General features: G+C 49.7%; 1 protein-coding gene across 4 annotated transcripts; it reads left to right on the top strand.

Moving 5' to 3' along the window:
- The first annotated feature begins 796 nt into the window (after window positions 1-796).
- FAM110A (family with sequence similarity 110 member A) lies at window positions 797-14,558 on the top strand. Of its 4 annotated transcripts, none has more exons than XM_019972183.2 (2): window positions 797-1,037; window positions 13,095-14,558. In XM_019972183.2, the coding sequence occupies exon 2, from the start codon at window positions 13,132-13,134 to the stop codon at window positions 14,017-14,019; it is 888 nt and encodes a 295-aa protein (XP_019827742.2). In that variant the 5' UTR covers window positions 797-1,037; window positions 13,095-13,131; the 3' UTR covers window positions 14,020-14,558. The 4 variants fall into 4 exon arrangements, with proteins under 4 accessions (XP_019827742.2, XP_019827739.2, XP_070657541.1 ...); XM_019972180.2 differs by having other exon boundaries at window positions 798-1,037; window positions 13,036-14,558; XM_070801440.1 differs by lacking the exon at window positions 797-1,037 and adding an exon at window positions 4,805-9,778.
- Window positions 14,559-25,071: the final 10,513 nt, after the last annotated feature.

Here is a 25,071-nt window from a genome sequence, read left to right as displayed (position 1 = left end):
GGGAAGTCTAATACATAAATATAGTACATGTGATATTACCATTACATATTTAATGCATATTTATGTTGTATATAGTGCTTTGAAACATACTTCTGAAAAATTCAATCTTTCTTAGTGCTAAATATATTTTAATCACATCATTTTTAATGACTGTATAATATTCCTCATAAAAAAGTGAGGACATTTAAAGGTACTTATCAGAGGGTTATGCCATGAGCAGTGATGAGAGTTTTGTCATGCAAAGCTCCTGGTATGTATTAAAAAAACTCATTAAATTCAGTTCTTCCGCAGGATGGATTTATATAGCCAATCTCCTTTCACTGAGCACTTGTTATTTTCATTATTTTGCCATGATAAATAACGCAGGGCTATATTAATTTTCACTCACACCTTTGGTCATATCCTTAGTAAATTTCGGGACTGCTGGGCATGCCCATCTTCACACTAACTTGCTCAGTTAGGGGAACAGAGAGGGAAACCGGCTTGCACTGGTTCACATAACCTGTCAGCTGATGTCAGGACTAGGAATCAGCTAAGTCCTGGGTGAACAAGAGAAAGAACTAGCCGCTTGAGCTAAAGAGGCTGCCCAAAGAACCTGAGACCACCGGGAAGGTGAGGGGCGGTAAGGAACTGCGAAGACCTGGCGCTCCCACGCCAGGCCGAAGCTAAGCCGTTGCCTGGCAACGCGGGCGGCGCGGAGTTCGAACGGAAGCGAGAAACCAATCAGGATGTCCGGGGCAAACCATTCTGGTGTCGGGGAGGGGGGTGAAGCGATGCGCTCATTTCCCCTTCTCCCTGTGCCCCGGGACTTTCACTTCCCCTCTGTGCCCCCAGACCTTCGCTCTGCCTGGGTCCTTGGGACAGTCAGGTTCCCCGGCTTATCTCGGGTGCGGAGCACAGCTCGGAAGAGGCCCCCGCGGGTCCTCACGTGGGGCTTGGGCCTCCCGAGCCGTGTTGGGTGCGGCAGTTCCCCGCCTGCCTGGGTCCGAGCTGTCAGCCTCCTCAAGACCCGCACTGGAGGAGCGGGACTCGCCTAGGTGAGGCTCCTTGTGAGGGCACGGGTGGTCCGGGGCGCGAACCTGGGTCTAAGGGGGGGCTGTATTCACCCCTGCAGTGCATGTTCTCTCCGAGTCCTACCTGCGGAGACGTGAGGGTACCCCATTTCACAGATGAGAACGCTGAGGCTCAGAAAGACGAAGTCTGGCAGAGAATCTGATTCGGATCTTTCAGATCCGCTCCAGGCTGCCTCTCCCCAGCATCGGCCTGGGGTCTTCTCCCCACCAACTGTCTTCATTTCTCCAGAAAGCCAGGGGTGGACTTAGGGCTCACTTGAGATCCTTCTGCTTGCAGGGCTCTGAATTGCATAGCTCTTCCTCTCAGAGAGAAGATACGGGTGGTTCAGGCAGGACTGACATTTCCGAGCTAGGTGCCAGGTGGGCAGCAGATGCTTTGGCCCTGGAATTGCTGTAGGACTCTTGGGAATCTACTCTGGGTTGGGCAAAAGGGTAGGCACAGCCCTCAACCAAAGACACTAGTCACCAGAGACACTGGAGTTAGTCCTGGGCCCAGGACTCCTCCTGGTAGAGCATCTGACCTACACCAGGCCTTGCCTCCTGGGGAACCCCCTCCCCACCTGCTGGTTGCTATTGGTTTCCTTTTGTAGGTGGGCAAACTGAAGTTTTAAGAAGTTAAGCCCCTTTGCCCCAAACCACATGGTCAGACTTGGCAACTCTGGGGCTGGTTCCCGATCTGTCTGGCTTCCATCTTAGAATCCTAGACACTCAGAATTGTAGCATCTGGGAGTCTAGAATCTCTTCAAGGGGAATTATTTATCCTCTCTCCTCCAAACCAGTCTCCTGGCTTTAAAGGGAGAAGAGCTCTGGAAATTCAGAAAGAAAACAAGTCTTCATTCTTTCAACAAATATTTACTCATGTTATATGTTCTGCCTTGTCTATTTTGTTTTTCTCAGTAGCATTTAGCCCATCCAATGTCCTATAATTTCACTTATTAGCGAGTTTATTATCTTCCCGGACTGGAATGTGATGCAGGGAGGGGCGAGGGTGAGGTAAATGAGGTAAATGAGGTAATCGCCTCCAGTGTGAAACTGAGGGGTGCCCAAAACCCTAGGAATCAAAATGACTAATGCTAACATTTATTGATCATTTATTGTGTGTTCTGCTGGTGGGAGATCAACTCCATGGATCACAGTCCCTCATCTCTGTCACAATTACACATGCATCCCCCTGACCTAGCTGTCCCACTTCTGGGCAGAATGATATAGGTGCAGTGAGGCCACAGTGTGGTTTTTAATAGAGACTAGACACATGCTCAGTGGCCATCGGTTGGGACTGATGGGCTCTTTATGTAGTACAGCATATATTATTAAGTTTATTAATAACACTATAATTAATAACATGCTAATAACATATATTAAGAACAACATATATTATTCAGTGAAAGAGTAAGATGAAAACAACGCACAGAACATGTTGCTATATGTAAAAAAAATAGAAAGAATATATGTCCATTGTTGCTTGTATGTGCCTGAAATCTCCCTGGAAGGACATATAACTATCTGATCATAATGATTCTTGCAGGGAGGGGAACTGGGTGGCTGGGGATAGGAGTGGAGGGAGGTGTTTTTCTTTTTTTAATTTCCTTTATAGCTTATGAATTTTAAGCCGTGCACATGTATCACCTGGTTGAAAAAAATATATAGGTATTATAGATTATTTATCTAATCATGAGACCACTGCCCTGTCTATGATCTGTCATTAACTTTCTTGTGACTTTGGACAAGGTTCTTGACATCTCTGAGCCGAGAAAAGAAGCCATGATGGTGAGCTTCGGCTCAGGCAGAGGGCAGTCCGGGACAGGAAGTGGGCTTGGTTGTGGGTCTGTCCCAACTCCACCTTCCGCATCCTGTGTGCCAGGCCCTTCCTAAGGCTTTTCGTGCAGTATCTCTCTTAGTCTGCACTGCAAGTCCCTTTGTCCTCATTTGGCAACCTCAAGTGCAGACCTGAGGCCCAGAGGACTGAGTTGGTGGAGGTGTGAGGTTGGTGGGCCAAACGGGAGATTGCTGCCTTAGGCAACTGCACCCACACCGCTTCTGCAGCCTGTTTACCTTTTCCTTCCTGAGGTTTGTGCAAGGTTGCCCTGGGCAAGGCTGACTGCAGGCAGGCCAGGGCACGAACGTCTGGAAAAACTCCAGGAATAGTGTGGGGCCTGGCGTGGGCCCGGAGGATGCCCAGCTGGGTGTCCCTGGCCCTGGCAGCTGTGCTGAAATGGAGCTGGGCTGTCCTGCTGCCTGGCAGTCTCTGCTGCCTGGAGCCTTCCTGGCTCCCGCTGGGGCAGGAGAGGGCCTCTCTGTCTCCACCCAAGTCTGGGTTGGACTTCTGCTAAAGAAAAGGAGAAGCAGGTGGAAGGGAGGGGTGAGGTGGAAGTGCACAATGTCATAAAAATGATAAACATCAGAAACCACACCTCCTGCCCCCTCAGCAAAGAATAGACATCTCTGACACCTCTTGATCCCTTACTGTGTGCTAAGTAATTTACAAGTGTGAACTCCTTCAATTCTGTCTCTATGATGTAAGGTCGTTACTGCTGTTATATCCTCCTTACGAAGGGAAACTGAGCACAAGAGATGTTTAATAACTAGCACCTAGAGCTGGGATTGGAATCCCAGGAGTCTGGCTTCAGACTCTAAACCTTCTTATTCTTTTTTAATGTGTGTATTAATAAAATGCAGTTTACCATTTGAATCATTTTTAAGTATACAGTCTAGTTGCATTACGTTCATTACAGTGTTGTGCAACCATTGCTAATGGAAACGCCATACCCAGTGAATAGTAACTCCTCGTTCCCTTCTCTCTCCCGCCCCTAGCAGTCACCGTTCTTCTTTCTGCCTCTATGAATCCGATTACTTGAGGAACCTCATATAAGTGGAATCAGGCAGTATTTGTTCTTTTGTGACTGGCTTATTTCACTTAGCATAATGACTTCAAGATTCATCCGTATTGTATAGCATGTGTCAGAATTTCCTTCCTTTTTAAGGCTAAATGACATTCCATTATGTGTATATACCCCACATTTTGAGTATTTATCTGTCAGGGGACACTTCGGTTGTTTCCACCTTTTGGCTATTGTGAATAATGCTGCTATAAGATGCTAAATGGAGAAGCTCTATACAGTCAACAAAGACAAGACCAGGAGCTGACTGTGGCTCAGATCATGAACTCCTTATTACCAAATTCAGACTTAAATTGAAGAAAGTAGGGAAAACCACTAGACCATTCAGGAATGATCTAAATCAAATCCCTTATGATTATACAGTGGAAGTGAGAAATAGATTTAAGGGACTAGATCTGATAGAGTGCCTGATGAACTATGGACTGAGGTTTGTGACATTGTACAGAAGACAGGGATCAAGACCATCCCCATGGAAAAGAAATGCAAAAAAGCAAAATGGCTGTCTGGGGAGGCCTTACAAATAGCTGTGAAAAGAAGAGAAGCCAAAAGCAAAGGAGAAAAGGAAAGATATAAGCATCTGAATGCAGAGTTCCAAAGAATAGCAAGCAGAGATAAGAAAGCCTTCTGCAGCGATTAATGCAAAGAAATAGAGGAAAACAACAGAATGGGAAAGACTAGAGATCTCTTCAAGAAAATCAGAGATACCAAAGGAACATTTCATGCAAAGATGGGCTTGATAAAGGACAGAAATGGTATGGACCTAACAGAAGCAGAAGATATTAAGAAGAGGTGGCAAGAATACACAGAAGAACTGTACAAAAAAGATCTTCATGACCCAGATAATCATGATGGTGTGATCACTGACCTATAGCCAGACATCCTGGACTGTGAAGTCAAGTGGGCCTTAGAAAGCATCACTACGAACAAAGCTAGTGGAGGTGATGGAATTCCAGTTGAGCTCTTTCAAATCCTGAAAGATGATGCTGTGAAAGTGCTGCACTCAATATGCCAGCAAATTTGGAAAACTCAGCAGTGGCCACAGGACTGGAAAAGATCAGTTTTCATTCCAATCCCAAAGAAAGGCAATGCCAAAGAATCCTCAAACTACTGCACAATTGCACTCATCTCACACGCTAGTAAAGTAATGCTCAAAATTCTCCAAGCCAGGCTTCAGCAATACGTGAACCGTGAACTTCCAGATGTTGAAGCTGGTTTTAGAAAAGGCAGAGGAACCAGAGATCAAATTGCCAACATCCACTGGATCATGGAAAAAGCCAGAGAGTTCCAGAAAAACATCTATTTATGCTTTATTGACTATGCCAAGGCCTTTGACTGTGTGGATCACAATAAACTGTGGAAAATTCTGAAAGAGATGCGAATACCAGACCACCTGACCTGCCTCTTGAGAAATCTATATGCAGGTCAGGAAGCAACAGTTAGAACTGGACATGGAACAACAGACTGGTTCCAAATAGGAAAAGGAGTACATCAGGGCTGTATATTGTCACCCTACTTATTTAATTTATATGCAGAGTACATCATGAGAAACGCTGGACTGGAAGAAATACAAGCTGGAATCAAGATTGCCAGGAGAAATATTAATAACCTCAGATATGCAGATGACACCACCCTTATGGCAGAAAGTGAAGAGCAACTGAAATGCCTCTTGATGAAAGTGAAAGTGGAGAGTGAAAAAATTGGCTTAAAGCTCAACATTCAGAAAACGAAGATCATGGCATCCGGTCCCATCACTTCATGGGAAATAGATGGGGAAACAGTGGAAACAGTGTCAGACTTTATTTTTTTGGGCTCCAAAATCACTGCAGATGGTGACTGCAGCCATGAAAGTAAAAGACGCTTACTCCTTGGAAGGAAAGTTATGACCAACCTAGATAGCATATTCAAAATCAGAGACATTACTTTGCCAACAAAGATCCATCTAGTCAAGGCTATGGTTTTTCTTGTGGTCATATATGGATGTGAGAGTTGGACTGTGAAAAAGGTTGAGCACCGAAGTATTGATGCTTTTGAACTGTGGTGTTGGAAAAGACTCTTGAGAGTCCCTTGGACTGCAAGGAGATCCAACCAGTCCATTCTGAAGGAGATCAGCCCTGGGATTTCTTTGGAAGGAATGATGCTAAAGCTGAAACTCCAGTACTTTGGCCACTTCATGCGAAGAGTTGCCTCATTGGAAAAGACTCTGATGCTGGGAGGGATTGGGGGCAGGAGGAGAAGGGGACGATAGAGGATGAGATGGCTGGATGGCATCACCTACTCGATGGACATGAGTCTGAGTGAACTCCGGGAGTTGGTGATGGACAAGGAGGCCTGGCGTGCTGCAATTCATGGGGTCGCAAAGAGTCAGACACAACTGAGCAACTGAACTGAACTGAAACACCGATGTACAAGTATCTGTTCAAGTCCCTGCCTTTAGTTCTTTTGGTCATATACCTGAAGTAGGTTTGCTGGATTCCATAGTAAGTCTATTAAAAATTTTTGCTTAACTGCCATACTCTTTCCATAGTGGCTGTACCATTTTATAACCCAACAGTGCACAAAGTTTCTAATTTCGCCTCATTCTCCATCCACATTTATTATTTTCTGTTTTTGTTTGACTGATAATGGCGATCTTATGGGTGTGGTATGGTATCTCATTCTGGTTTTGGTTTGCATTTCCCTAATCATAAGCGATGCTGAGCATCTTTTCTTGTGCTTACTGGCCACTTGTGTACCTTCTTTGGAGAAATATCTATTCAAGTGACTGCATTCTTAGATTTGTAACCTCTGAGAGAAGTGGTCAACATTCTGTCTGGGCTGATGAAGGCCTCACAGGGGAGCTGGGCACTGGAGCATCTATTTGGTTGAAGAGTTATCACAGCTCACATTTTGGTGGCATTTGTCAAGCACGGGCCTCATGCTGGGAAGGAGGCACTATTAGGCATCCTGTTTTACAGTTGGGGAAACCAAGGCATGGAGAAGTTAAGTATCTTATCCAAGTTTTATAGCTGATCACTGGTGGAGTTGAGGTTTGAACTCAGTCAGGCTAGTCCTAGAATCCAGGCTACAGGGGTGTCCAGGGAGAGGGAGTAGAAAAGGGCACTGCCAGCAAAGGACGCAGTGTGTGCAGAGACTTGGATGTGGCATCTTAGGAGGGAAAATAGGATTCAGTTAGAAGTGTTTGGAGCCCAGCTTGAGTAGGGGCTCCTGGAGGCTGGAGCAGGAGTGGGACTGGTGGAGGAAGGCCTGGGCAGAGTAGGGGGTTGGGAGGAGGCTCGGTGCTGAGGGGCCTTGGTCTTTCAGGTGGCCTGGCCACTTGGTCTGTGTTGTCCCCTTTTGTGCTTTGTCCCTGGAGGATGGAGTTCTTAGCCCACGGGAGAGACAGGAAACAGGTGGTTGTTGTTGATGTTCAGTTGCCCAGGAGTGTCCAACTCTTTGTGACCCCACGGACTGCAGCACACCAGGCCTCTCTGTCCCTCATCATCACCCAAAGTTTGCCCAAGTTCATATCCATTGCATTGATGATACCATCCAGCCATCTCATCCTCTGACACCTTCTTCTTCTGCCTTCAGTCTTTCCCAGCACCAGGGACTTTTCCAGTGAGTTGGCTGTTTGCATCAGATGACCAAAATACTGGAGCTTCAACTTCAGCACCAGTCCCTCCCATGAGTATTCAGGGTTGATTTCCCTTAAGATTGATTGGTCTGATCTCCATACTGTTCAAGGGACTTTCAGGTGGTAGTGAAATGTCTAAAATGACAGGGTGCGATGAATGCTTGGAAGGGAACTAACTGGCAGGAGAGAGTTGGCAGGAGCCCCAGGGTGGTCAGGGAAACCTCTCTGAGGAAGTGAAAATGGAAGGTTCCAGGCAGAGAAAGGATGATGCAAAGGCCCTGAGGCAGGAGAAACCTTGGTGTGCTCAGGAACAGCAGGGAGGACTCAGAGGCTGGAGCAGGGAAGGCTGGAGAGGAGGAGGACTGAGAGGAGGGCCAAGTGGAGAGTTTGGATTTTGTTCTCAGGTGATAGGGAGTCTCAGGGGCTGGGGCTGGGGTGATTTAAGCAGAGCTGTGATGACATCTGATTTCTGTTGGGAAAACATTGCCATTTCTGCCCTCACAGCTGAGGAAACAGGTCCAGAACCATAGCCAAGTTGAATTCTCTCTCTGGGGCCCAGAGAGGGAGGCTAGAGAGTCCCTAGGAGTCCCCTGGTGAGTGGCCAAAGACTAGCAGGAGACTAGGGACTGTCTCCTCACCCCTGCCCCCCAGACCCAGGCCTGGGTTCAGGTTCTGGCTCTGCCATTTATTAGCCATGTGACCTCAGACATGTGGCCTCACTCTCCATGCCTTGGTTTTCTCAACTATAAAATGGTCATAATAGTAGTACCTACCTTACAGTGTACGTGTGAGGATTAATAAATGAGTTAATACCTAGAAAGAGAACAAATGCCAGGTACAAAGAAAGCACTTGGAGAAGTTCTTACCTGTTTTATAAAACTTGTCATCATTGCCTTGCTTTTACTGCTGTTGGAGCCTAACAGAGCACAGCTTCCTTCCCCACTGTTGCCTTTGTTGAGGGTTAGGAAGGGCCCCAGCAGTCTGCTGTGGACAATGATGGTCTTGTCACCTCCCTTATCCTCCTAAAATCAGGACCCAGGGGCTAGAAGAGGTCTCAGAGCTGATTCACTCCCAGGTGGAAGAGAGTTGTTCCTTGAATCAGTTCCTGTCCCCTTGTGCCCGCCACCCCAATGCTGGTGCAGCCCCCACCAGGCACAGACATGGAACTGGGTCCTCTTTCACTTCCTTGGGGGCTCATGTCTGAGGCCAGTGCTCACTTCCTTCTTTGGACCGCAGGCTCCCAGTGAAAACTGGCTTCATCGAATGTGCCACCTTAAGTGATGTAATAGAGCTTGGTGGCAGAAGAGACGGTCACTTCCCTCCCAGGGGTTCCTTCTGGCAGGGCTACTACTGTCTCTTCATCTGTAAAATGGGGATCAAATAGCTTCTCCCTCTCAGGGTAGTATAGAGATTTAAACAAGGACCGTGTCTTGCAATCTGAAATTCTAGTTATTATTATTGCTATTATTACTGTCAATTACTAATGTTTACAGCTTGCTCAAAGCTTCAGTAGGCACTCTCAAGCTCTAAGAACTCACACTGACCTGGCCTGGAAGCTGGAACTCTCCTTTAGACAGAATGGAAGACCAGAGAGGTTCAGCAACCCACTCAGGGACACACAGCCAGAAAGGGGGGTGGTGTTAATTAAGGTTTGGTCTGAGGAGAAAGAGCCCAAGTTGGACTCTGCAGGGCGACTTTGGCAACTGACTCAGCCTGTCCCAGCCTCAGTTTTCCATTAGTAAAATGGGGATAATAATAGAGCTCCCTTCATAGGGGTTGTTGGGAAGATTAAAATGGGTTAATTAACACCAGGAGAAGTTAATATATTAACTGGCGATCACTGTGGCAGTGACAAGGGGGACTCAGTTTTTCCATCTGCAAGATGGGAGCCCTTACCCTAACTGGGTCGCACATGTGGGCCAGGGCAGCTGGGGATGGGCGGGCCCCGCTCGCGGAAGGGCTTCCTGGGGTAGGCAGGGCGTCTGAGACCAAGTCCCGGCGCCGAGTTGGCGGACTGCAAGCCTGGGCTCGGTTCCGATCCGCTGCCTGGTTTTCCTTGTCCCTTTTCGAGTAATTCCTGGACCGGCGGGTTCACTTGCCGGGGGCCGGCCGCCGGAAGTTGCGCAAACGTTGTGTTACCTGAGCTCAGGTGGGCCGGGCTGGAGAGCGCAGAGCGGCGGCCAGGACGCAGCCAGGTATGTGCGGACCGGGGCCTGGGCGCCCGGCCGGGGTCGGGGCTGCCTGGGCACCTCTCCCTCCTCCTCGGGTAGGCGGGGACCGGGCCGAAACTCACCTTCAGGCCTGGACGAGGCTGTAGGAATCATGCCGTCTGCTCCCTCATTTTAGAGCCGGGACTACCCGAGCTCGGAGAGGGGCGGCTAGCAGACTGGAGTCACACAGCGTGCCGCCGGGCTCTGGGCCTCCTCCGCCGCTAGGAGTCCCCAAGATTGCCCTCGGCTAAGGAGGGCAAGGGCAGAAGCTAGACTCCGGGCTCCCCTACGACCCTACCCACTCCGACCCCCGCGGCCCCCCACCGCGGCCTCCTGAGGCTAATGCCCGGGAAACCGCTGGGGAGGGAGCGTGGTGAGGCTACGTGCCCGAGGATGCCAAGGAGAAGGGCCTGGGGCCGGCGTATGTGGGGTCGTTTGTGGGTGTTTGAAATCCGTGGGTGGGGCGTTGGGTGATGAGGAGGCCTCAGAAAAGGCACGAGCCCCACCTGGGGACCGGGACCCTGGCTTCAACTCGGAGGAGCCGCAGCAGTTTGGGCTTCACCCGCCTGTGGAATGAGTCTTGTTCACGGATTAACCTTTGTCCGCGGCTTAGGTTCAGACAGACCCTTCTGGAAAAGGCTTAGAGACCCCTGCGAGAGGAGCGGTCTCAGGAGTTGGGTCCAATTCCGTAATAGAAACAAGGAGCCCAGTTCATGCAGTGAACGAAAGTGCTCGACTTGTTTTTTGTCTCTCCATCCTCACGGTGACCTGGAGGATGAGGAAGGTCTATTTTTAACAGCATTTCACGGATAAGGAAACCCCAAGTCTGGAAGAGGTGCAGCGGCTTGCGAAAGGCGCACAGCGGGCGAGTGGGCGAGTTCTGTGCGGGCTGGCCAGCGGCCCCATAGCCAAGCTTGGCTCCTAGAATCTGCCCTGGTACGGCCAGAAGAGCCTCTGGGGCGCCTGGTCCGCTGGAGGCGTTGGAAGCCCGAGCCTGGTGGGGGTCGCAGAACTTATGCCCTAGCCCTGCCCATTTGACCTCCTTCCTCCCTCTGTTTCCCCTATGATGCCCGGGAGGGAACTCATGCCACCAACGGGTTGGACTGGTTTGGGAGGTGGCGGCCGGGGGGTGGGGCAGAGCCTACCTATCTTGACAGGGCTTGGCATGGCTACCTTTCTTGTGACCCTTCCCTCCTGAGGTCTCCTTGGGGGTTGGTCCTGAGTGGGGCAGCCTTCTTCTCCCACCTACTTCATCCCTTCTACCTCTGGAGCAGCTCTGGCTCTGGGCCAACAGCCCTCAAGTTTCTGTTGTCAACTTGGTTGCAGAGGTCTCAAACTGGGGCGGGAGGGGAGGGGCTCAGATATGTTTGCAGGCATTTTGTTTGCCCTGTCTGTGCAGTTTTTAATATTATCAAATAGAATAACAATCTACAGTTTCCATGCACTCTGGATTCCCAGCTTCCTAGAACATTCTATACCTACCATCTTGGACTATATGCCTACAGTAGGGTGGGTGTGTCCCCTCTCTAATTTATCCCTGGTCTCCCTACTTATATTTGGCCCTCACAGGTATTTTATCTTAGTAAAAATCCATTGACTGTTGGTTATGCGTAAAGAGCAATATCTTGAAACTGAGATAGGGGAACAAAACAGACCCTCCCTTGCCGCCCTCCCCCCAAGCTGTTTTAGGAGAATGTGAATAATAATGAGTAAAACTACTCTTTTTAGGCTTCATATGACTTTGTGTCTTATTTACTGGCTCTGGAAACTTCTTTGAGTCTCAGTTTCTCCATCTGTGAAAATGGGATGACGGAGACCTGTGTCACAGACTTGTTTTGAGATTACAGGAGAGGATGATGTCAGATGTCTAGAAGACAGATTCCTCTCTTCCCTCCCCAGTCCAGACTCTTCCCTCATGGTATTCTGGATGTCGAGGTGGGGCTGTCCAGTATAGCTTTTTGCTGCAGATGGAAATGCTCCAATCTGTGCTGTCTAGTAGAGTGACCACTGGCCACATATGACTATTGAGCACTTAAAATGTGGCCAATGTGATTCAGGAACTGAATTATATTTACTATAAATTTAAAGTTAAGGCTGAGTAGCCATATGTGGCTAGTGGCTATTGAATTAGACAATATTGGTTTAGATGGCCTGAAGGTCCTCTTGAAGATCATCTTGATGGAGTCCCTTTCCCCCATTTTATACATGAAAAGGTTCAGGACTTGGTCTATGGGTTTTCTTCCGGCCCATCTCCAGGGGACTTCGGGGAGCACTTTGGGACTCTAGCCCTTCTTCCTTGGAAAAAGGGACAGGGGTGGCCTGATGGCCAGGGTACTGGCCCTGAAGATTAGGTGATCATGTGCCTCCAGATGTAGGCCCTCCTGCCTGTGGGTGTCCATACTACTGCTGTTGACAGATGCAGAGTTGGCTGGATACTCCTGAGCAGGGCTGTGATCTTGGGCATTTCCAGCTTCTCCTGGGGCCGCATAGCTCAGGGCTGATGTTTCCACCTGACAGCATCCATGGATCACCGTGGGCCTGGCATTGGAATTTCATACTGGAAGCTAATGGGTGTCTGGACTCCACTGGGGCAGGGGTGGGGTAGGGACTTTCTGCGCTCCTCCTCCGCAAGCTGTGCTGCTGTGCCTGGGGCCTGGCATGTCCAGGCGGGTGGATGGCACAGGGCAGCTTCCTGCCTAGGTGAGTGTGGGGTGGAGGTGGTTCCAGGCTTCCTGTGGGCATTCCAGGTGGGGTGTGGGGTTGGAGCCCTTTTCCTTGGCCACTCAACCCCAAGACCCCTGCGCGGCAGAGGGACAAGGGAGGCAAGGGACAGCCACCAACTTGTTGAGTTAGCTTCCTCAAGCTTGCCTCCCTGGGCTTCAGTTTCCCCAACTGCAAAATGGAATTGAGAAGAGGACCCACTGAGGTTGAGCTGGCTGATGTCCAGCACTCAGCCTGGAGCCAACTTTGCTTCCTTTAAAATATGCCATCCCCATCCTTTATGCCCAGGCAGCCCGTGTCTGTCTGTGGTACCTTTTTTCTTTCTGCTTCAGCTGGGCCGGGCCCTCCTCGAAGGAGGGGGAGTGGGTGGGGCCACAGGCCTGGCTTTCGGCCTGCTGATTGGCTCCCTGTGAATCAGAGGCGTGGCTTTTACCTTTTAATAGGGAGGGAGTCTTCGGTCTCTTGGTCTTTGCTGAGCCTTTGTCTGAGTGGGCTCTGTCGCTTTCTTTCCACCCCTGCAGCCGTTGTGGAGTCCAGCTGCCAGCTTTCTGCTTGGATTTCTGTCTTCTTATTTCTCCAGTCTCCTCAGACAGAAGCCCTCGGGGAATGTAACAGCCATGCCTGTGGACACGCTGACTCCGGGAGCCCGGGACACCCCTGCTCTACCTATCCGCCTACGGACCAAGGTTCCTGGCTACCTGCTCCGGCGGCCAGCGGACGGTGGAGCCCGGAAACCTAGTGCTGTTGAGCGCCTGGAGGCCGACAAGGCCAAGTACGTCAAGAGCCTGCATGTGGCCAACACTCGTCAGGAGCCTGTGCAGCCCTTGCTGTGCAAACAGCCCCTCTTCAGCCCTGGAACTCGCCGCACCGTGCTCACACCTAGCCGCCGAGCCCTGCCTGGTCCCGGCTGCCGGCCCCAGCTGGACTTGGACATCCTTAGCAGCCTCATCAACTTGTGTGATAGTCCTGTGTCCCCTGCCGAGGCCAGCCGTACCCCTGGACGGGCTGAGGGGGCCAGGCAGCCTCCCCTGGCCACACCTCCACGCCCACCACCGAGTATTGCTGCAGTCCGACGAGTGGATGTCCTGCCCCTGCCGGCATCACCTATCCAGCCCTGCCCATCGCCAGGCCCTGCCGCTGCCTCTAGCCCAGTCCGGCCCCCAGGTTTGCAACGCTCCAAGTCGGACCTGAGTGAGCGCTTCTCACGGGCAGCAGCTGACCTGGAGCGATTCTTTAACTTCTGTGGCCTGGACCCGGAGGAGGCGCGGGGATTGGGTGTGGCCCACCTAGCTCGGGCCAGCTCAGACATCGTGTCGCTGGCGGGGCCCAGTGCTGGGCCAGCCAGCTCCGAGGGGGGCTGCTCCCGCCGCAGCTCTGTCACCGTCGAGGAGCGGGCTCGGGAGCGTGTCCCCTATGGCGTGTCAGTGATAGAGCGCAACGCCCGCGTAATCAAATGGCTGTATGGGTTGCGGCAGGCGCGAGAGACTCCAGCAGCTGAATGCTAGGTGTCCACTGGAGTCGGGATCTTAGGCTGTTGGCCTCTTGACTTCTCCTGCATCCATTCCCTGGCTTGGAGCAGACCCAAGGCTGCTGCCTTGTGTGAACTTGCTGTGGAGGCAAAGGCTCAGAGCACCATCTGGCAAGGACTGACTTGGAGAGAGCTGGCTCTTGACCTTGGACCACTGCCTGGCCCTCACATGTCGGGTTTTGACATGAATGTCCCCTGCTTGTGGGTTTGGATTTGGGGCACTTAACCCCCACCCCCCACCCCCCACTGAGAGTGGAGGGCCAAGGGATCTCACCAGAACTGTCTACCCAGCAGCTCTGTTTCTTTCTTCCTTCCTTGGCCTCTGTCCTTTGCTGACTTCCTCTTCTTCAGCCCATGGGCCTTGGTTACCTGGGAACTCACCCTGGGGTGGGGCAGGGAAGAGTGGCCTTGGCAGCCTGGGCCTAGGTGGGTAGACTACAGAAGGGACTGGTAGGAGTCTGCACTGCTCTGACTTCCCTCCTTTTGGTTAATAAACACAAATGCTTGTTTTGCAAAGGCTGGGTCATCAGATTCTTCTGTGTTTACAAGAGGGAAGGGTGGAAAGTCTTGGGATGGGGCCTTCAGAAGTCAGTGATTGTGGACACCCCAGGATCTGGGGGAACATGAGTTCAGTGGCTGCTGGCCTGGCCTGAGACTTGCCTCACAGGGCATCCTCAAAAGCCCTCTGGGAGGCTCGCTGATGGGCCTTCTTCATAGAATTTGGGATAGAACTGGGAAGAGCACTGGGAAGGGGACCTGCAGGGAAAGGCTGACAGGTATATGGACCCTCCTCAACCATAAGTTATGTGCCCTTTCCAATCCCAGCCCAGTTCCCAAGAGGGCAGGAAGCTCAGAGAGGGCAAACCCTGAACTTGAGGTCACACAGTCCATAGACTGGAAGTGGAATTCTAAGAGGAAGCAGGACTTGAGATGGATAGAGAAAAATGAGTGGCCTTGCCTCTAACTCTGAGTGACCCTGGTCAGGCCAGTCTCTCTCTTTGGGCCTTGGTGGATGAGTTGGCAGCATGGTCTTATTTGGGCTTGGGGAAAGGGAAGGAGGTGGCTGACACGGGGTTTGAGATCTCGGCTCCTTCCTGTCTCCCTCCAAGTTAGTTACCTGCTAGGAGACCCCACCCTTGGCTGATAGAGCAACTAGGGCTGGGCACATAAAGGGTGAGAACCTGGATGGGCTCTGCATCCCTGCTTTCCCGAGGGAGGGGGGCAGGGCTGGGATGCACTTCCTCTCCTACTTGCTGCCTGGGCTACAGCACTCAGGAACAGGAAGCTCTAATGGGGGCCCTTGGTGACAGGTTTGATGTAGGTTTTATTTTAAGCATAAAGAGGAGATTTCCGTTGGACTGTTGACAAACATCCAGGTCAGCCCAGCTGTCTGTCTGACAGTCCCCAGGGGACTTGACTGGGCTTGAGCCATTTGGGGAAATAGGGGAAATCAGGTTGTAGAAGAGGATGGTGTTCAAATCATTGAGGGGAGTTCACCCCTCATGGTACAGATTGGGAGACTGAGGCACAAGCCGGGGATGACCTGCTGTAGGCTCCCAGCAGGTTTGGCAATGCAGGAGCCGGCCCCCTCACCCCCCGACCCCCCAATCCCCATGTTAAAGGAGTGATGGGGTTGGGCTGATAATCTGTGTCAGCTCTGCAGAGGTGGTGCCTTTTGAGGTGTCAAAACCTTTACCTCCAAGGCAACTCAGCCTCAATTCTGTGCTAAGGGTTGCCCCTTGCCATGAGCTGTCAGTTCTCTAGAAACACAAGGAGGGAGCATTGGTTGCATTTTACATGTGAAGAAATCAAGGTTTGGGTCACAGGACTGCTGGTGATGATCTGGGAGACCCCTTGTTCCTGGAGGAAGTTTAAGTGCTGGACTCAGACCATTCATACTAAACCTGTCACTGAATCCTCAAGGTGACTTTTTGAGGGTCACCTGAGAAGATCACCTCTTGTCTTAGAGCAGGGAGGGGTAGTGGCTTTTGGGCTGTCACAGAGTGGGTCTGCACTCCAGCCTGGGGTCACATCCCAGCCTCCTAGGCATCCCAGTCACCGGCTCTCTGGCTCCTCCATTCTCCTGACACATGCCTCACCTCTCTTCCCCATCCTGGCAGCCTTTCCTCCTAGTCACTATTGAACGTCTACTGGATGCCCAGCAGTTGGCAAGACAGCCATGGGCCCCTCCAGGTCTCAGGGGAGGGAAGGAGCCGCTAAGTAGAAACTAGTCATATAATTTGGAACAAATGCACTCAGGGACTTCTGCCCTAAGACCAGAGCTGTTCTTAGAAACTGTGATGGGGGGAGCCAAGAGGGGCATTGGGAGGGTCTGATGCAAGAGAGCAGGGAGGGATTCTTGGAAATGAGGAAGGTGAGACAGGTTGAGCCTTGACTTCTCTGACAGGGGTTCCCCTCAGCCAGGATTCTGTGGATGGAGAGGCTGGAGGCTTCTGCCGTTCCCCTTACCCCCAGCCTACCAAGCCTTGGGGATCCACAGAAACAGGCCCTCTATTGTTTAGCCTCCAGTTGGAGTGTGAGGGGCAGTGATTGGCAGCCACTGTGTTTCAGCCCTTGTGAGGGCCTGCAGCTGCTGCCTTGTCCCCTGGGGCTGCTGGGCCTCCATAGCAGCTTCCCCAGGCCAGACTGGCCCCAGCTGCCTAGCCCCTAATTAGGCAAAGATGAGATTTGCTCCCTGATCTATTTCTCACCAGCTAATTATACACACTTGGGCTTGGGAGAGTGGCAACCTGGCTGCTCACTTCTGCCATGAAGGTGTGATGGGCCCCCTGGGAAAGTACCCATCCCCACCTGCAGGACCTCAGTTTATCTTGACAGAGGAAGGGATATAGTGAGAGGGTATTGTCCCTACCCTGATGAAATGGTTCTGCCTTTGCTAATGAGTTGCTGAAAGGGGCCGGGGGGAGGAGACCCCCCATCCTGTCTGACATCCGGTGTCCAGGGGAGTCTGCAGATCCATCCTGGCCCAAGACAGAAGCCCCATCCAGGTTTAAAAAAAATTTTAATATTATTTTTCAGATGATACATTTATATATTTCCCCCCAAACTTTATTAAAATGTTCAAACTTAAAATTTGATAGAATTATTCAGTGAATACATGTATCACCTACTAGATGCACAGTTGTTAATATTTTGCTATATTTGCTCTATCAGGCATCTATCCATTCCTCTATCCATCCAGTAAGACAATTGGATTTTTGGAAACTTTGCAAAGTAAACTGCAAGCGTCAGTACCCTTCCCCTCAAAGACACTTCAGCATGTATATAATCAACTAGAGTTTCATATTAAATATTTGTTTATGGTTATTCTTGAGGGTGGGAGGTAAAATTTATATACATTGAAATGCATAGATCTTAAAAGTACCATTTGCCGAATTTAGACAAGTACATAATGTACCCCAAACCCCAATCAGAACACAGAGCCATGAACACTTCCCTCACATTCCTTCCCAGTCAGTTCTTGTCCCCCGCTCATGGATGTATATGATTCTATGTAAATTAAATATTACTAAAAACAACATTCCCTTGCCCTTCCCTTCCCACTCCCAACCCTGCTCCCCAAAGTAAACACATTCAACTTTTTAAACTATTTCTTCTAACATTTTCCTCCATATTTCTAAATAACATTTTTTTCCTGCCATTTTCTTGATTAATTTTAGGCAAATGTTGACTTTCCTAAGGTCTGATGTCCCCAGCATGTGGCTTCTGCAGCCTGACTGTCTGTGTTTGAATTCTAGCCCTTTCCTTTGCTGGCCAGATGACCTGGCAAGTCCTCTTAGACTTAACCACCTTAAGACTTAACTACCTTGTGCCTTAGATTCCTCATTTGTAAAATGAGTAATAAGAATATTGAAGATATTGGACTATTATGAGGATTCAGCATGTGAAGTGCCTAGAATAAGGCATATCACCCAGTAAGTGGTCAAAACTGTTTCTTTTTGTAGTTATTATTATCAAGGAAGACAACTTTTCTTACCCACTTTTCTTTCAAAATCAACATTCATCACAATTTTTCATTAAATGATTAATATTTATATTGTGACCATATAAATATTTTCTTGCCAAGATGCATATTACAGTTAGATTTCCTTTTTTTTGTGCGCAACTCTGTTCTTCCTGGAGTTATTACCTGCTTTGTTTTCCATTTGCTTAATTTCCTCTTTACTCATATTTGATTCTCTGACATCTTCAATTTCCCCATAGTTACACATAGAGGATAATTTATTGGTTCCAATTTTCTTCCTGAAACCCTTCGAGGGCTTTATAACAATCCTCACAGCCCTTTAAAAACAACAATGGAACCAATTTTTTTTAATGCAATTTTAGGCACAAATACAATTTGTAAGATAAGCACTTGTGAGCATCCACTTTCTGTCCCTACTCACGTGGGTCTCTAAGAGGAATAAAAGGCCTCTCCATTTATCCACTGAACATGTCTGCTCACTGCTGCAAAGCTCTGGCTTGTCCTGTGCCCTTGGCTTTCTTCATTTAACCAAAGTCTCCTTCTATTCACCTTGGAACTGTACTGGGCAGTGCCAGCAACATAGAGCTTGGGCAGTGTCAACCCATCTGTTCCCAGATTGGCATTTACACTGCACATTACATTGCATTGGCAGCCAGGAGAGTGTGTGTGGGGTTAGATGATGGCCGTGTGTGTGTGTGAGACCTGTAGGGGCATGTGAGTGTTTATGTGGTTGCAAACAAACTTGCTATGAAAGCTCATCTGTGTGCATTTATGTGCATGTACTTGTGTGTATAGACATTGACAGTGTGTGTTCACTAGGTGTATTGTCACTAGTGACTGTGTTCACATCAGGAAGCCCTTGCTGTGTAACAGGCCACCCTAGACCCTAAACAACAAATTATTAGTTCATGATTCTGTGAACTGGAAATCTGGTTTGGGCTCAGCTGGGCAGTTCTGATCTTACTTGGGCTCACTCACATGGCTGCAATAAGCTGGGGCTGGGTGGTCTTGGAGGGCCTTGCTCACATATCTGGCAGTTGGCAAGCTGTTTACTAGGGTGCTTCAGTTCACCTCCATGAGGCTAGTGTAGGCTCATTCACATGGTGATCTTAAGGTTTTGTGTTCAGCTCCGTTGCACAAGTGTTCTTTAAAGCCTCTTATTGGGTTATGATTACTAATGTTCCACTGGCCAAATTGACGTGGTCAAGTCAGATTTAAGTGGTAGAGAAATAGACTCCATCTCTTAGTCATATTGCAAAGGGTATGAGTACAGGCATGGAGAATTTTTGCAGTCAGTTTTCAGTTTATCACAGCCTATGTGTGCTGGATGGGCTTCCCTGGTGGCTCAGACAGTAAAGAACCTGCCTGTAATGCAGGAGACCTGGGTTCGATCATTGGGTTGGGAAGACCCCCTGGAGAAAAGAAAGGCAACCCACTCCAGTATGCTTTCCTGGAGAATTCCATGGACAGGGGAGCCCAGGAGGCTACAGTCCATGGGGTCACAGAGTCGGATATGACTGAGCGACTAACATACTCACACACGTGTGTATGGTAGGTAAAGTGTTGGGAAACTTTCCCAGCTTTGAAATCAGAAAAACTTGGACTTTTTGGTGCTACCACCTGTTGTCTGATCTTAGTCAAGTTGCCTCACCTCTCTGAGCTCTGTAAACTGGATAAAACTGAATGACATGCTGTGGTCTTTGTAAGTACTTGTTCCACTCATGTGTTCATTCATAAAGTATATATTTATTTGGGTCTACTGCATACCAAGTCCTAGGCACACCCTGGAGAGATTGTAGCAAACAAAATGAACCAAACACCTCCATTGGGAGACTTAGTCTAGATACTATTTGATCATCTCAATAATTTTATGATCACCAAGATTACATCCTAAAGGAAGGAGAGGTTCTTGACCTGACCAAGGAGGTCTGGGAAGCCTGACATATTTGAGCTGAGATGTGAAGGATAAGTAGAAGTTAACCAGGAGAGGTGGGCCTAGGAGTGGAAAAGGATTCCAGAATGAAGGACCAGGATCTGTGCAAAGGTCCTGTGGTGGGAGGAGTAGATTATTGGAACAAAGAGGGTAGGTGAGGCCGAACCGGAAACACAAGGGCCTGACTGTGTGAGGCTATCAGAGCCTTTGAACAATGTGAGGGTCCATCTTGCCAGGCATCCTGAAAAAGAAAATCAACAGCAACAACAAAAAACACCAAAGTTCTCACAGTATTCTACAAGCCCTCATGACCAGGATCCTTCTTCCTCCTCCTCCTCCCCTTTACCTCCCCTGACACAGCCTGCTGCTTCCTTGATATTCCAGAAACACACTAGACACATTTCTACCGCAGGGCCTTTGTATTCGCTATTTCCACTGCCAGTATCTATCCTACCCCAGATATTCACATGACTCATTCCCTCTCTTCATTCAGGTCTGTGCCCACATGTCACCTTCTCAGAGAGACCTTCTCTGACCCACCCACTCACTGCCCTTTCCCTGCTAAACCATCAGCTTCCAATAACTATTAGTTCTCTACCCTGGTTTATTTTACTAGAAAAATACTCCTATCCTCCACCTCCTATCACCACTTACAGTAAACAAAGGCCACATTATGTTTCCTGTGTGTGTCTCTCACTAGAATGCAGTTCCATGAGGCAGGGGGGTTTGCTTTGTTTAGGCTCAGTCCCCATCCCCTGGGGAATAGGCGGTATCTCAGCCATTTGTTGGATGAAGGAATGAGTGAAAACAAGTGAGTGAATGGCATGCTGGAAAGAACTGATTCCTGAATATTAGGAGGTCTGGCTTTAAGCCCCCAGCTGGGTGAGCTAGATAAACCATTCACCTTCTGGTTCCTGGTTTCCCTAGCTGTGCTGTGAGGTATTTGTGGCCTCTAGGTTGGTTCTGGGTTTGGAAAGAAAGACTCCAGGCTATGGAGGGTTAGGGCTTGTCGGAGGGAAAGGGAGCTGGGGCCCTCTCCCTGGCCTTCCTAGGGATGAAAATAGCCTAGCCCAGCCCCCAGGGTTGGCCCCCTACGCTCACTATGGCATTCAGCTGGAGCCAGGGGGCTCTGTCTGGAGCCTGCCAGCCTGGCGTTGGGCTGGAATCGGGCCTCCTGACAGCTGGGCCAGGCAGCCCTGGGAGGTTCTTAAGGGCAAACTGGGCTGGTTGGATGCCCCCCACTTCCCACCCTACTCCCCTCTCCTTTATCAGTTTCCATTGGCAAGGTAAATCCCTTAATCCCCTACATGCCTGCAGCCTTTGCAGCTTGCAAAACTCTTCCTTGGTCTGTGTCTAATTTCACTCTGCAGGGTAGCTGCATTACCAGGGGGAACATAAAGCCTCAGAGAGGACAGCTGTCTCATTGGAGGTTACATAGCCAGGACCTAGTGCAATTACTGGTGAGACACAGGTCTGGCCCAGCCTTGCCTCCTCCCTGAGAACGGGAGTTCGGCGGGCCCAAAGCTTCTGGGTTCTCATGAAAAATGAGACCTCAGAAATGTTTAGTATGTTATTCTCTTGCGATTTAAATGTGAGCTTAATGCTGTTGTTGTTCAGTTGCTTAGTAGTGTCCGACTCCTTACGACCCCATGGACTGCAGCACCCCAGGCTTTCCTGTCCTTTGCCGTCTCCTGGAGTTTGCTCAAATTCATGTCCATTGAGTCGCTGATGGATCCAACTCTTTCATCTTTTGCTGTCCCCTTCTCCTCCTGCCTTCAATCCTTCCCAGCATCAGGGTCTTTTTCAATGAGTTGCATCAGGTAGGCTTACTGTAAAAATACCTTAAACATAAAAGTATTATTTAAATGTAAAAACACCCCATACAAAAGCTATAGGTATTTATCACACCATAGTTTGTAATAGCAAACAATTAAAAATGTCCATTAATGAGAAGTGGTTAAATCAGCTCAGTCCAGCCTTGCACCACAGCGCACACGGCCCTGGAAAAATGGCCTGCAGGCAACTGGTGTGGACTGGCAGGGCACCTGGTTCTGTGAGCAGAGCAAGGTGTGAGACCATGCGCCCTGTGCCCAAACCCTCTTGTACCGGCCTTCAGTCTCCCCGGAGAGCTACACGGGGAACCTGACACACTGGTGGCCTGTGGATACGGGCTGGCTGGAGCCAGCGGTGAGGGGGGAACTCACTTCCTCCGCTTTGTACCGTTTGAATGTCGAACCTTGTGAATGCATTACCTATGCAGAAAAAATAAAAATAAATGGAAAATAAAGTAACACATAGTAGATGGCAAGAAACCTGAAAGAGAAAGACAGACAGACATCAGGTTTGTAGGCCCAGTTGGCTCCCAACCTCCCCTGTGGCAGGCAACCAGGGGCAAATTCTGGCTCTGCCCAGCTTGGCTTTGTGGTTCCACCCTACAGTAATATTTTGGTTTCCACAGGCACAGCACCCACAGGAAACCCCAGCCAATGGGCATCAGGTTCTGGGCTGGACCGCCTGGTGGTGGGCATGACACATCCCTGTTAATGGCATCATCCAAGTGCCTGAGTGATGATGTGGCCCCCCGTGGAATGATAACACTTCCCACAGTCCCACAGGCTGGGCTGGGCTGGGGTTTGTCTTGCAATGTCTAGGTGGGTGTGTTACATCAAAACAACCATCTCCATTAACTAGCTCTGAGCCTTTAGGGACTGAATTCATCCACCCATCCAATATTCATTAAGCACTTACTATGTGCCAAGTTGGAGAAGGAAATGGCAACCCACTCCAGTATTCTTGCCCGGAGAATCCCATGGACAGGGGAGCCTGGTGGGTTTGGGGTTGGCCAAAAGTTGGGCATGACTTAGTGGCTAAACAACAACAACATGTACCAAATCCTCTCCTAGGCACTAAAGAAACAGCAGCGTGCATGTGTGCTCAGCCACGTCCATCTATTATGTGATGCTATGGACTGCAGCCCACCAAGCCTCTCTGTCCATGGTATTTTCCAGGCAAGAATACTGGAGTGGGTTGCTGTCTCCTCCACCAGGGGATCTTCCCTATCCAGGGATCACACCTGCATCTCCTGCATTGGCAGGTGGATTCTTTACCACTGACCTACCAGGGAACAAACCAAATAAAACCCTCATGCCCTCTGGTGTAGGGACAGGTAATACCTACCAGGGAGTGAAAGTTCTGTGGAGGAAGAAGCAGGGGAAGGGAGTGGGGCTCTCAGGTTTGTCCATTTTTACTGATGTTGAATTGTGTTAGTTGCTTAGTCGTGTCTGACTCTTTGAGACCCCATGGACTGTAGCCCACCAGGCTCCTCTGTCCATGGAATTCTCAGGTGAGAATACTGGAGTGGGTTGCCATTTCCTTCTCTAGGGATGTAGAATTGATATACAATAAAATCAACCCGTTTCAGGTATATGGTTCAGTGAGTTGAAGTTGTATACATCTGCATACCCACCACTCCAGACAAGGTATGGACATTTCCATGCATCCTGTAAAGTTCCCACGTGTACCTTTGTAGTCAATTTCTTGCTCCCACCCCACTACCCATCTAGAGAGCTGCTGATCAGTCTCCTTCCACTGTGGATTGAATTTGTCTTTTCTGGAGTTCCTACAAGTGAAATCTGGCTTCTTTCACTCAGCAAAATACATTCGTGATTCATGCATGCTGTTGCGTGTTAGTTCCTTTCAATTGCATCCCATGGTATGGCTCTCCATGTTGTTTATTTATTCAACCTGTTGATGGTCATCTGGGTGGGGGTTTCCGCTTTTTGGCTGTTACAGATAAACCCACTATGGACATTCATGTACACCTCTGTGTGCATATATATTTTCATTTCTCTTGGGTAAATACCTGGGAGTGGAGTTGCTGGGCCTAGTAGGAAGTATATGTGTAATTTTATTAGAAAGGAGGACTGTGCCCCTAAATAGGGTGGTGAGAGCAGGCTTCACCTACCAGGTGACATTTCAACAGAGGCCAGACAGAGGCAAGGGGAGTGTCTGTGGGGAAGAGTGTTCTAGGCAGAGGGAATTGGGGGATCAGGTGTCAGCAGAACAGCACGGAGGCCAATGTGGCAGGATTAGAGTGAGTGAGCAGGACAGGCCTGCCTAGGAGGTGAGGTCAGTGTGTGACAGGGCTGGATGCTGTCCGGCCCTGAGGTCATGGTGAAGGCATTGGCTTTTACTTTGAGAAGCCACAGGAGGGTTCTGATCAAGAGCTGGGACAGGATTGAGCTTGTATTTTAACAGCCGCCTCCTGGATTGCTAAATGGAGAATGGGCTGTTGGGCAGGGAGCAGGGAGGCTGCTACAATGGTCCTGGTGGGAGATGCAGGAGCTAGCTGACTGGGGTTGAGGTGGTGGAGGGTGAGGAGTGTCAGATTCTGGGTCTACTCTGAAGGTGGAGCCAGAGGGGAAGCATTGGATATGGGAAGCGAGGGAAAGAGATATGAAGGATGGCCGGGACCTGAGGTGGCCTCTAGGAGCTGAGAGTGACTCCTAGCCAACAGCTAGCAAGGTAACATGTACCTCAGGCCGGCAATCCCAAGGAACTGGATTCTGCGAATCACCCGAATGAACTTAGAAAACCCTGAACCTCCCCAAAGGAACACAGCCAAGCTAAGAGCTTGATTCAGCCTGGTGAGACCCTGAACAAACAACCTAGCTGTGCCACACCCAGAGCCTGATCCATAGTAACTGTCAGATGTTTTCAGTCACTAAGTTTGTGATAATGTTTTACTCAGCAATAGGTGACTAATACAGACATCCTAGAATCCTACAGCATCAGAACTAAAGAGTTCTTTGGCAACTATCGAGTCCAACCTCCTCGTCTACAGCTGGAGAGACTAGGGTCCAGAGAGAAGACAAGCCTCAAACCCTGGTCCCAACAGGTAGGCAGCATCAGGCAGAAGCTGGACGTCCTGCCAGGCCCAGCCCCTCATCTCCTAGGAAGTACCAGCTCCTCTGCCAACCCCTCCTTCGTCTGGGCACTGGTCCCCTAGACATCCAGCTTCTGGGTATCCACTGAATACCCTCAGCTCCCGGGCCAGCAAGCTTGGGCAGTTTCCCCACTAGGCCAGGCCCAGTGACCAGGAGGGAGGTAGC

Source organism: Bos indicus, chromosome 13 (genome assembly GCF_029378745.1).
Source record: "Bos indicus isolate NIAB-ARS_2022 breed Sahiwal x Tharparkar chromosome 13, NIAB-ARS_B.indTharparkar_mat_pri_1.0, whole genome shotgun sequence".
Taxonomy (NCBI): Eukaryota; Metazoa; Chordata; class Mammalia; order Artiodactyla; family Bovidae; genus Bos; species Bos indicus.
Note: the sequence above shows the minus strand (reverse complement) of the source record. Positions and strands in the feature narration are given on the sequence as shown.